Source organism: Sinocyclocheilus grahami, unplaced genomic scaffold (assembly GCF_001515645.1).
Source record: "Sinocyclocheilus grahami isolate Dianchi unplaced genomic scaffold, SAMN03320097.WGS_v1.1 scaffold40.1, whole genome shotgun sequence".
NCBI lineage: Eukaryota > Metazoa > Chordata > Actinopteri > Cypriniformes > Cyprinidae > Sinocyclocheilus > Sinocyclocheilus grahami.
Window position 1 is genome coordinate 842,774 of NW_015505219.1, and position 13,355 is coordinate 856,128.

Genomic DNA, 13,355 nt, shown 5'->3' on the forward strand with positions numbered 1-13,355 from the left:
TTAAATCAATCACATTTGCAAACTCCCTTAATAATCTTTAAAATCCACTTTAAAAACTCACCTTTCATCGCAATCTCACAAAGTTCCACTGCACAATGAATGTTTTATTTCCATGTGTCTTTGTAATGAGAGGACTCGAGTTTGCATAACTCAGGTTTTTTGAGCAGTGAGTGGATTCTGATTAATATTGCGTTCAATGAATCAATAGATATGTCTGCGATACATTATTCAACGCTGTAAAAACCTTTGAATCTCTCTTGGGCGCAAAATATGCTGATTGGGTCAGTCGCACTGGTCTAAATTTTATTTATTTTATTTTTTTAATATTCGCACCACATAGTAGTTTTTAGTCACAAATGCGTCTAAAATGGTCACACTGTAGAGCAGGCCCCCCAGATCTCTGGGCCCTATGCACTCTGTCACTCTTTCCCCCCCATTAGCGACGCCCCTGGCTCAAGCCTCCATTACTAGGTCTAAAATGACGTTTTGAAATTAGCAACGGAGGCATTGGATGAGATGCGGAAGAAATTAATCCTACTCACAATAGCGTTTTAAGTACAAAAACCGGACGAATGCCTTGATCAATGTCTTGAGGTGTGGTAACCGTAGTATAAATGGAATAATTGACTCCGGGCCATTGAATTATTAGAAAAATAATGCTCCGCTTCGCATCATGGCCACATCACCACCTTGGGTGTGCATTATTTTTTTATTAATTCAACGGCCCGTCGTCAATTATTTCTTACTTATAGCACAGCAAACAGTTTCAAAGTTGTTCGTAACTAACCAATTTGTCCATAAGCAATGCTGATGAGACGCTCGTTCACAAGTTTGTCTCTCTGAGGATTCCTGGGCTGCCTCTTCATGATGTCACTCTCAGCAGCCTCATAAGCTAGGGAAATAGCAGGTACCTGTGGAGGTAGAGATAAAGTTAAGTTTCAGTCTATGGGTAAATTAGTGTGTATAATAGTGTGAGAGTAGGTCATTTTTTTCCCTATTGTTCTTTCCTTATTTTAGTGCTTACCATGTCAGTTCCCAGGTCGATGCAGAGGATGGTGATGGTGCCCAGGGGCAGAGGGATATTGACGATAATGAAGAACAGGAAGGGGGTGATCTCAGGGATGTTGCTGGTCAGGGTATACGCAATAGACTTCTTCAAATTATCAAAGATAAGTCGGCCTGAATGGGGAGAAATGGATTTACATTTCTTTTCTGACAACATCAGTCCTGCCCTCCTATTCACTAGTCTTCTCTTGTCTTACTCACCTTCTTCTACTCCAGTAACAATGGAGGCAAAGTTATCGTCCAGCAGAATCATGTCAGCAGCCTGTTTAGACACATCAGACCCTGCAATGCCCATGGCAACACCGATATCAGCCATCTTCAGGGCTGGAGAGTCATTCACACCATCACCTGTTACAGCCACAATGGCTCCCTAAGTGACAGAAAAATAAACAGGACATGTATAGAAAACTACAATCAGGACATTATTAAAATTACAAAGGACTTTTGAACGACTTAGGACCACAAACAATCTTGAATGTCAGGATGTGCGTTTACCTGCCGCTGGCAACCCTCTACAATGATGAGTTTTTGCTGAGGAGATGTCCTGGCAAACACAATCTCAGTGTGGTTCCGCAGAACTTCATCTATTTGCTCCTGAGAATAGTCCTTCAGATCTGTTCCATGAATCACACAAGCTTTGGCATCCCTGAAACAAACAATAAATGCTGGTAAATATATAAATAACTTTGTCCGGCAAATTTTTACAGGCAAAATCCAATATTTCAAAAGGAGTTTTGCATGAGGGCGTAATATTTCGCCATACAGATTTCGCAATAGGTTCATAGGTTGGCCGCGTTGACCAATAGAATGCTGCTTGGTTTGGAGGTGATTTCTGTGTGAGTTGTGCTTCATTCATCACTATACTATTGACAGACAATGACACCTTTTTTGCACATGAAATTTCACTAATCTGACCGTACCATAAATGCAGGTTGAGATGTTATGTTTACATTTACAGTGCTGGTCATTGTATTACCTGGGATTGACCTGACTGACGGGGATGTTGAGGCGGGCAGCAATGTCTTCCACAGTCTCGTTACCCTCTGAGATGATGCCCACACCCTTGGCGATGGCCTTGGCAGTGATGGGGTGATCTCCGGTCACCATAATGACCTTGATTCCAGCAGAACGGCACTTTCCCACAGCGTCAGGCACGGCAGCACGGGGCGGGTCGATCATTGACATCAGACCCACAAAGCAAAGGTTGTCTGTATGGAAATTCACATCTTCTGTGTCAAAGGCAAAGCCTTTTGGGTACTGGTCCTCGGGCATTAAGACATGGCAGAATCCTGTGGAAAGAAGGCAAGTTTACACATGTTTGTATAATATATAATTGGGTTTTTTAATGTTTTGAAAGATATTTCTTATGCCCGCAAAGACTGCATTTATTTGATGACAGTAAAAACAGTAATATTCTGAAATATTTGTATAATTTAAAATAACTTTTTCTATTTGAATATATTTTAAAATGCAATTAACATCAAATATTTAATTCAACATTTATAATAATTGACTTCAGTGAAGAAAGAAACCACAGAGTGCAATTAAACTAGAAAATGAACAACAGTCAATTATACAGTTTAGCGATCATTATACAAAAATATTTCACCTAGAATGCCGTGACTGACCAATAGGATTTGAGTATTCTAGAGTGCTGTGTAATATATGCCGTATATACGCACCAAGCACTCGCTCCCCAAGTCCTCCAAGCTCCAGGTAGGCATTCTGGAAGGCCTCCTTCATCTCCTCATCCATGGGCTGCTCTTTACCCTGCAGCATTATGGTGGAACATCTATCTAGAATGCGCTCTGGCGCCCCCTTCATCACCAACAGGTAGCGGTTATCATTGGGGTCTTCTGTCTCATGAATAGACAGCTGGGGAAATATGGAAAAAGAGATGACTGAGCCTAACTAAGCTTGTGATTACACCCCATTTCTATTTTTGACATGCTGCAGAGCTGCAACACACACTTTATTATCCACATCTGACTCAAATAAAACAATGTTAGATTTACATTTAGTCTTTTATCAGAACCAAACAATATTTAGTTCCACTATTTCCACAATGACGACAATATTTGCACTACACAATGTGCTATGGGTTGTTTGTTGAACCTCAGCTTTTCCATTGATTGCAACTCATATTGATATTTTCTTAGTATAGATTCTTAGATAGTTTGATTTTGAAAATCAGTAACTGATGACAAACCTGGTATTTGTTGGTGGAGTTGAATGGGATTTCGGCTACTTTCTTGTTCTTCTCTCTCATCATCTTGACTGAGCCACAGGACAGCTCGATACACTTGAGCAGGGCGGACTCAGAAGCATCACCTGCCACATCCCTCTTTAGGATAGGCAGAGGATCTTGTCCTGCCTGAAACACAGCCCTGTTACACAGAGCCGCCACACGGGCCAGAGACACCCATGTCACTGAGCTCTTATCGAATGATGCACCTGCAGAAAGAGACCAACTTAGACTCTGGAGGGAAAAACTGGTGTCATAAAGTGGGCAAGACTAGATCATCATTAAGCTCTGCATAAGAAGAAAAGAACAAACCAGACTGATCTTCAGTGGTGTCAGCTTCATGGATCTGGTTGTCAAACCACATGTGTGCGACAGTCATTCGATTCTGGGTCAGAGTTCCAGTCTTATCTGAGCAGATAGTTGAGGTGGATCCTAGTGTCTCTACGGCTTCGAGATTCTTAACCAGGCAATTCTTCCGAGCCATACGCTTCGCCGTCAGAGTGAGACACACCTGAGATTAAAGAGACATTGATTAAAATACATTTAGGAATTTAAAATTGGTTCCAATTTGTCTCATGCGAATTAGTGCTGCCTTCGATACTATTAGTCATTCAGTTTTATTGGAACAAATGGCTTGTGTTGGAGTAGCTGATAATGCATTTCTTTGGTTTTCATATTATTTAAGTGACAGGAAGCAGTTTGTTCAGATTAAGAATGGTCAATCAGAGCCTGTTACAGTTAAGAAATGTTCATTGCCAAATTATTATGAATTGATCATTTAAAATTATTATAAATTAAAAATTAATTTAAACCAATTATTGCAAAAGACTTTTTACTGATTTCACAGTCTATTTAGATGCGGTCCAATAACGATTATAAATCCACTGTATGTTTTGATGCACTAAAAATAATCCTAGTCTTTTGCCCAGAAATCAGACTACACTGGTCATACTAAATGTTTCTAATGTTTCATACTAAAAAAAACAAAAACATAAAGGCTCCAAAATCGAAGAATGAACTGGTGTGAAGTCATGTTTCTGATGCACTGAAAAGAACTGGTTCATGAGATTCATTCAGTTGGGAATCAGCCTACCCTGGTTGTACTGAATGTTTTTAATTCACTAAAAAAAAGTTCATTTCAGAGTCATTTTCTCTGGAAACTACCTGGTCGTGCTGAATATTTTTGGACAACACTGGTTACACTGTGTGTTTTTGATTCTTGGTTCCTATTCAAATGCTTAGATGACTGCATGTGCTCACAGTGACAGTAGCCAGCAGACCCTCAGGCACATTAGCGACGATGATTCCGATGAGGAAAATGACAGCCTCCAACCAGCTGTATCCCAAAATGATTGACAGAATGAAGAAAGCCACTCCTAGGAAGACAGCCACGCCTGTGATGATGTGAATAAAGTGCTCGATCTCCTTAGCGATGGGGGTTTTCCCTGTCTCCAGTCCTGAGGTCAGTGAGGCAATGCGGCCCATCACGGTGCGATCACCAGTGCAGACCACAATACCACGAGCAGTGCCTGAAAGAGAAACAAAAAATGTCACGCTTCTAAACTTGACATTTACATAGGTAGACAGGTTCAACACTTCACTGTAGCAAATCCCGCACCTTCCACACAGTTAGTGGAGAAGAAAGCGATGTTACGGGTTTCCAGAGGATTGTCATGAGTGCAATCAGGTGATCTCGACTGAGGTTCTGATTCGCCAGTGAGGGAGGAGTTATCCACCTATGTATGATGTCAGAGACACACAGTTATCTACTAGGTAGCAACACAGGTACGATTCTTTACAAATGACTGAAGTTTATAAACCACATACCTTGCAGCCATGAGAAGAGGTGATTCTAAGGTCAGCTGGGATTCGGTCTCCCCCTTTGACCTCTACCAGGTCGCCTGCTACCACTTCCTCAGCATTGATCTGCATTTTCTCTCCTTCACGGATTACTAACGCTTGCTGTGGATAGAAAGAATGGGTAACACTTTATTTTAAGGAGTCCTTGTTACACATACATGTTACCTTGTTACATGTACTTACTATTATAATAACTAATTATTATGCATAATTACATGCAAGTAACCCTAAGCCAAACCCTAATCCTAAACCTAACCATATAGTAAGTACATGTAGTTAATTAATATTACTCAGTACTTAAATGTATAATTACACTGTAACAAGGACACCTTGAAATAAAGTGTAACCAAAGAGTGTTATTTCTACTCATTGTTTCGTTGTGTTTCTGTGCATTTTAAGTTTGCATGGAGTGTCGCCAGTACCTGGGGCACCATGTTTTTAAATGACTCCATGATCTTGGAGCTCTTTGCCTCCTGGAAGTAGGAGAAGCAGCCAGTGATGATGACCACAGCAGACAGCACGATACCCAGGTACAACTGAGAGGAGACCAAAGAAGACACATTCAATTATTGTATTCATGTATTCATATTCAATGTCGATTCACTGAAAGGGATGTGTGTAGTTAATGGTGCTAGTGTGTGAATGTATACGCACGTTATCTCCAGCTGGCTCATCTTCGGTAGCAGCCTGAATGGCGTAGGCCAGAAAGCAGAGAATGGCTCCGGTCCACAGCAAGATGGAGAAACCGCCGAACAGCTGACGACAGAATTTAACCCACTCGGGTGTCGTGGGAGGCGGGGTCAGAGCATTTGGCCCATCTCTTGCCAGATAGTCTCTAGCCTTTGCATTAGTTAAACCCTTTTGCGAAGAGAGAAAGAGAGATCATTGTCTAAATTTACTAAATCAATGTCGTGCCACTCAGTTTCAAACAAGTAGCTAAAATGCAAAAACTAATTTGAATTAATCATGAGCAAAAGTTACTTTCAAATGCAAATTCAAAGTATTATTTTAAGTATTCGCTGTGTGAACATATCAAGTATGCTGTGTACTAGTAAGGGTCTATTATACCAGTGGTTCTCATCCAGGGGGCCTCAGTCAACATACAAGGAGGCGACAAGATGACTTGAAATGATTTAAAATAAATTTTTATTTGTTTATTTGTCAAAAAGATATAAAATATTACATAAATAAATACTAATGTATTATATAGTGTATGGTGCTCCCTACTGCTTATTATTGAGCACTAGGGAGCACCATACACTATATAATACATTAGTATTTATTTGTTTATTTATCAAAAAGATATAAAATATTACATAAATAAATACTAATGTATTATATAGTGTATGGTGCTCCCTAGTGCTCAATAATAAGCAGTTCAGCGCATCAGTCATTCCCAAGACAAATTATGTATTCAAACATGTCAAACTAAAGTAAGCATTTTCTGAGCTAATATTATCTTCTTCTTTACTTATTAAAAAGATATAAACTTTTATTAAATAAAAAAATAAATGAACAAAAACCTTATTTAAAATACATCCTAATTGCAAGATATAATTAGTGCTAAAAACAAGATGTAATATGTATAAATTGACGCATTTATTTTTATTTTTTCCATCAACAACTGTTGTTTTAATTGAATAATATACAGTTATAGAAACTTCTTGAATCATGAAATTAATCACAGTCATTATCTTAATCTACTGACACCTATTGATACTCCTTAAAACAAGCAGCTTTGTCATCATGACAGCAGAAGTACATGTACCTTACAGGGGATGCAAAACCAATCTATTATACAGAGTATGGTGCTCCCTAGTGGTCAATAAGTGCTGCAAAACCGTCATTCTCAAGACCAACGATGTGTTCTTCATACACTTAAACTCAGCTAAGTATTTTCTGCGCTATTTTATTTTAAATCACCTACACACATCAGATTTATATTTGGACAAGGGTGATTAATTTTTTTAGCAAACATGGGAACCTGGTTTTAGCATACACTAAATCATTTGTGAGTTTACCTGAACAATGTCTGTCTGAAATTTCCGGCATACTTCCTCAACTGACATCTTGTGTTCTGTCTGAAATGGAAGGTAAAAAGGAAAATTAACAAAAGAAAAAGACAAAAGATTGCTGCCATGCTGATTTGTCAGTGTGATTCTTACCAGGGGAACTTCTTTCTTCAGATCATCAAGATCCTTCACCCCCTTCTTCTTCTTTGGAGAACCTTTATCATCTTTATCTTGCGTGGTGGCCACGCGGTAGCTATCCGATCGCCCATACTAAAATACAGAGAATAATCAGTTAATTAACTTTAGACATTCAATCACAGAAACTGAGAGTTTCGTCTCTACCTGCTATGGTTCAACCAATGTAAGATCATAATAAGGAACATTTCAAGTAATTTACCCTACATTTACAGTGATTTCAGTTTGAACACTGGTCTGGCAGATGGTGGGTCATGGGAAGTGTCCGAACAGAACCATCCCTCTTGTGCTCTTGATTGTGTGGTCACCTCAAAGAGGTAATTTAACCTAATTTAATTTGCTGAAAGAATACAGAACTTCCCACCGTTCTGTCATTCATATGAAGTGAGTGTGGCATCACTCTTGTTGTTCATCAAAGACACTCTGATTAGGTTGAATATGTGTCTGTTTCAGTTCACAGTGACATGAAAGTCTAAAATGTGTAGTGAAACATGCACGCAAACACAGTTCAGAGAGTGCATGAGCTTCAAAACATCTTAAATCTAATTTTTCACGCTTTGTTCTTTATCTAAATGAAAACAAAATTGAAAGTTCAGACTCTGGAGAATATTCCAGTTCTGTTTTCATCTAACAGGCTGATTATTTTATCCGATTAGAAATATATAGCCTGAGGTTGAGATAATTATTCTGTCATGGACAGATATTGACCTTTCAATGTACTATCATAATTCACCCCTTCCATAAATCCTCTGTTTCTATTGGCTGGATGTGTAATCCTATCATACCGGAAGACTGCAGTGCAGAATAAATCCAGTTGAGCAAAGATGGCTCCCGTTAGACTCAGGTGGTGCTATTTTAGTGGGGCAGTCATTATTAAAGCAGGAAACCGTGTATCATCTGACCTCACGACTGATCAATACTGAGCTTCCAGAACAACCATCATGCCTCCCTCCAGGAAATAAAGTACTATTCTTGTAGCACAGTCGATATGCAAATAGCGAATCCCCTTACAGGAAATTACTGAGGCAAGACCCTGTGTAACAGGAACTCTCACACTAGGTTCTGCATGAGTAGAGCCCCCTGCTGGTCAATGTATGAAAAGAACCAGGCCATTATGAGGTTCATTATATGAGCGCATGATCAAAACTAAATGTATCTGTAGTATTTAAAAATATTTTAAATACTTAATATTTTAAATTGTTTGTAAATTATATATACTATTGCAATACTACTGCAAATTTATTATGTAAATAAAATATTTAATACAAATATATGAATATATTTATACATTATATAATACATGTAATACTCATATAAATAACATTATTACATTTTTATCTATTTTTCTTTTACATTTATATAATATATAAAATGCTTGTAAAATGTTGTTACCTTTAATTCAAGATTTTTTAAAATAAAAAATATATACATTTATTCATTTTTGTTTATTTATTAATTCATTTTTGGTCAGCCGACACGCCTGGTTTAGACCAAAAGACGTAGACTCACACACACAGCCAGGTGATGCCTATTAAAAGAGAATGAGAACGTGAGAGAAAAAGATGGATGGGTGGATGGATGGATAAAGAGAAACAAAAGGGGAGAGATGGAAAGAGAGAAGAGCATGCGGAGGTGGGGACTGAGAAAAAGCTGACAGACTAAGAGAGAAATCCAAAGAGAGAGAGATTACCAGAGAGAAAGAGGGAGAGACAGAGGAATATGTGTCACTTCCTGTAGGGTAATTAGATATTGACCTGCTGCTCTATCAGTGTGAGAGCTTGTTGCCGTCAGCGGCTGCTTTTAATGCCTGATGACTCTCAGCATCACACCACCTGCCCAAAACCAGCCGGACACACACACGCACAAACACACACACACACACACACACACACACACACACACACACACACACACACACACACACACACACACACATACACGCACACACACACACAGTGACCTTCTAACCAGCCTGCATGGGACACACAACAATGCCACAGATCCTGTGACAAAAGCGATTGCGTGTATAGGTGACACCACTCAATAATTAAGTGAATAGAAAGTGAGGATCACCCCTATCAGCACACACTGATCTTACAGCACATCTAAAAGCTCATCTAGGATCTTTTAGAGTTTGACTTTGTAATAGTGGCTTAAAAGTGTGAAAGCTTGTAAAAAAAAATTAATTTCTATGAAATTAAAAACAGCTGAATACACACAAAGAACAAAGAGAGAAATGAGATGGGGAAACCCCATAAAGAGAGTTATGGTCAGAGGAAAATTAAAAAGCAAAAAACAGAAAAATAATGTATGCTATGTAATATGTTTCTATACTTTTTATGTTTTTATGGTAGGTGTGAAGGATCTGCAATAATACCTGCATTGCGGCTAAGAACAGAGCTGAGAATAGAAGAAGAGCGTACTCTTTCTCTCACAGACAAACCTGATGCAAATTTTGAGAGATATCAGATTAATATTAACTTTGAGAAAAGCTCATGTTGAGAGATTCACTGTCAGACAAACAGAGAGGGTCTGAGAAAAAAGAAGACAAGAAGATCCATTTCTAAAACTTTTTGCCACACCTGTTAATGGAAGATCCATTGACAAAAATAACAAAAAATACTTCATCTTTGAATTGTTCATGTCACATACATTAGCGAAGGCCAGATTCTTACACTGTAATTTAACATTTTAAAAAGTTTATTTATGTGCCAAAGCCACTTATTTGAACCTTAGAGAAAACCCTTCAAATCTGCAGTTATTTATCATTATCATTGCTATATTTATGTGATTTAAATTACAGTATGGTTTACAGTAGAAGTCTACAGTAGACGGTGTGTGTGTCATTAAACGGTAACAGTGGTTATCTAATTCCTGATGAGATATAACTGTGCTCTTGTGGTAACATTACTGAGTGTTTCTTGCAGAGAAAAACATACTGCTCTGTGAGAGAACCAGAGACGATGGGCTGGAATTACACGCCAGCACAAAGACATTTCAGCTGACTAAGACAGAACACACACACAGTCTCTGGTACCGACTTCGGTCTGTCCCCTGAACTCTTGTCACAAATTATTGATGCTCTTGAAACTGAAGGACTCATTCAGTCTGCATGTGTGTGTACACGTATGTTCACATTCTACAGAACAAGAGACACATAGGGAAGAAAAGTGTGTGGCTGTCGAGCTCAGGGACTTGTATGTCCTACATAAGTTTAGACAGAGGGACTGAGATAGACTTTGCAACATAGAGAAAGAAAGTGTGTGTGTGTGTGAGAATGAGAGAGCGAGAGAGACAGAGAGAGCGCGCAAAATTACAAAAAGTACATTTTTCTTTCCTTTCATATTTTCCACACCATTTTTCTATGGTTGCAGTGCAGAATAAGTCATCAATATGTTTTGTCCATTTCCCCGGAGGAGCAGGGCTGTACATTTTAAACTTCATTTTGACAACTTTAGGAACCACAAAAGCATGCAGATGTTAGTCTTAAAGCTAAAAAAAACATTGACTAAAACAGATAACTTAAAATGGCTCAACATTAAACAAATTAAAATAACAACTAAAATCAAGACTTAATTAATTAATATATTTGTATACTTTTTCAATATCTTCAACATCTTATAATCAGGATATATGAGGTAGTCTAATTTTAAAAGTGTGATTTTTACCTGGAGTTTACTGGTAATGTAAATTAATAAAATCTTATAAAACTGCCTTTTTATAATGAATATGCATTTTTCTAGTGAATATTTTATTGGGTAGAAATTGTGATTAAAAAATATATAACAATCATTAAAATCATCCTCACTGAGTTTGTCCTTGTGATGATGACAATGTAAGTTAGTCTGCGAATAAGCAAAGCAAACCTTCCCTTTGGGAAGAGCAAACGTCTGCTAGAGTTTGCCAGGGTACTGCAGCCTTCATGAATGTTCACAAAAGTGCAAAAAGCACACTGGTTCTCCGTGCAGGGTCTGTGTCATCTTGTCCTTACATGCTTTTAGTGTGAGATGACTAATTTTATGTTCTTATATAAATACTGCAATACTTTTACACAAACACCTTAATGCGCATTAATACATAGATGTCCACATACAGACAAAGAACAGAATAGTCACTTTAGTACAATTTTGAGTCAGTATGATTTTTTTTTAGGAATTGTTCATTTGATTGATCAAAAGTGACAATAAAAACATTTATAATGTTACAAAATATTTTAATTTAAAATAAATTCTTTTGGTCTTTCTTTTCATCCAAGAATCCTAGAATTTTTTTTTATCACAGTTTCCACAAAAATATTAAGCAGCACACCTGTTTTAAACATTAATAATAAGAAGAAATGTTTCTTAAATACCAAATCGTCATATTGGAACGATTTGACAGTAATGATGCTGAAAACTCAGTTTTGCCATCACAGGAATAAATTACATTTTAAAATATAGTAAAAGAGAAACATTATTTTAAATTTACATTTACATTTAGTCATTTTGCAGACGCTTTTATCCAAAGCGACTTACAAATGGGGAATACATAAAGCCATTCTTCTTAAAGAGGCAACCAGACACAGGAAGTGCTCGTAATACCAAGCTTAAGGCATTGTTCAAATAAGTACATGCTAGAAAGGGAAGGAATAAATAAAGAGAAAGACAACGGGTTTTTTTTCTTTAATTTAGGATGAAGTCAAGTAGCATCGAAAGAGATGAGTTTTCAGCTGTCGGTTGAAAATATCAGCTGTCGCTTGACACTTGTAATAATATTTCGCAATAATACTGTTTTACTGTATTTTTGATCAAACTGATGCAACCTCTGCAAGCATAAGAAAAATAAGAAAAGCTTACTGACCCCAAACCTTTGAAAAGCAGTGTAACTTGCTGCAATGATGAAACCATCACCGGACCATCTTAATCAAACTAAATAGAAATCACATCTTTTTACACCATTTGTTACGATGGGGTTTTAGAGCCATGCAAATAAAAAATAATAAAAAGATTATGAGAATAAAGTCAAAATTATGAGAATAAAGTCAAAATATTTTGAGAATAAAGTCAAAATTACGAGAATTAAGACGTAGCAATTACGAGAATAAAGTTATAATATTTTGAGAGTATAGTCTATTTTGTGCATGCAAATGGCCCAGATTGGGAGCACCGGGAGAAGTTCCAGTGGCCTGGCAACTGATTTGAATATATGTGGGATTATTAGCAGAAATCATCCCATGTGTCATATACTCACAGGTATAAAGTACTCACAGGCTTGGAAATAATATTTCATGTCTTCGAATGCATTTATTATTTGTAGAGTGCCAGTCACCCAATAATAGCAATAAGCTTTGTACTTTTGGTGCTTTTAATGTAAAACAAAGTCTCAGCTTTCAAATTCTTTCAGTTTTATAGCAAAATACAAACAATATGTCTTACAATAATGTTTTTCACATTCTTTAATGCGGTATGACAGATTGCTGTATTCGCCTCAGTTTAAGCAGCGACTTTTCATTACAATGAGACATTTGTTTAATTAAATTATACTATTTTTTCATGCCTTCAGATGTTCCTTCACGTTTATATCGTGCTATAACTTGTAATAAAGAGGAACAACACATTTATAATTTGTATTTCAAAATAAAATGGACAGAATTTGAAAGCTGAGCTGTGTTATATTAAAGGGGTCATATGATGCGATTTCAAGTTTTCCTTTCTCTTTGGAGTGTTACAAGCTGATTGTGCATAGATAAGATCCCTGAAGTTGCAAAGACTAAAGTCTCAAAACCAAAGAGATATTCTTTATCAAAGTTAAGACTCTGCCACGCCCCCCTAAAACGGCTCGTTCTAACACGCCCCCACATATCTACCTCACTATGTGGAAATATTTGCATAATGCCGCCCAAATGTGCACGCAAAGAAAGAAGGCGTGGTTTCAGTAACCGCAGTTAGTGTTGAAGCAGCATGTCAGGGAGACGCTGTGTGTTTCTAGGCGAAAGCAAA

At 37.5% G+C, this 13,355-nt stretch overlaps 1 protein-coding gene across 2 annotated transcripts in view; it reads right to left on the bottom strand.

Moving 5' to 3' along the window:
* The window catches only part of LOC107582039 (sodium/potassium-transporting ATPase subunit alpha-3-like), a 31,727-nt gene that overhangs the window by 3,893 nt on the left and 14,479 nt on the right, over positions 1-13,355 (bottom strand). For both annotated transcript variants that reach the window (XM_016267737.1, XM_016267736.1), the window contains 15 exons: positions 7,336-7,452; positions 7,192-7,251; positions 5,825-6,028; positions 5,593-5,706; positions 5,138-5,272; positions 4,929-5,046; positions 4,571-4,839; positions 3,623-3,821; positions 3,275-3,519; positions 2,748-2,940; positions 2,042-2,354; positions 1,561-1,711; positions 1,267-1,435; positions 1,025-1,179; positions 788-911 (listed from right to left, as the gene is read on the bottom strand). In XM_016267737.1, coding sequence (XP_016123223.1) covers positions 788-911; positions 1,025-1,179; positions 1,267-1,435; positions 1,561-1,711; positions 2,042-2,354; positions 2,748-2,940; positions 3,275-3,519; positions 3,623-3,821; positions 4,571-4,839; positions 4,929-5,046; positions 5,138-5,272; positions 5,593-5,706; positions 5,825-6,028; positions 7,192-7,251; positions 7,336-7,452 — 2,566 coding nt within the window. The remainder of the gene's footprint in view (positions 1-787; positions 912-1,024; positions 1,180-1,266; positions 1,436-1,560; positions 1,712-2,041; positions 2,355-2,747; positions 2,941-3,274; positions 3,520-3,622; positions 3,822-4,570; positions 4,840-4,928; positions 5,047-5,137; positions 5,273-5,592; positions 5,707-5,824; positions 6,029-7,191; positions 7,252-7,335; positions 7,453-13,355) is intronic.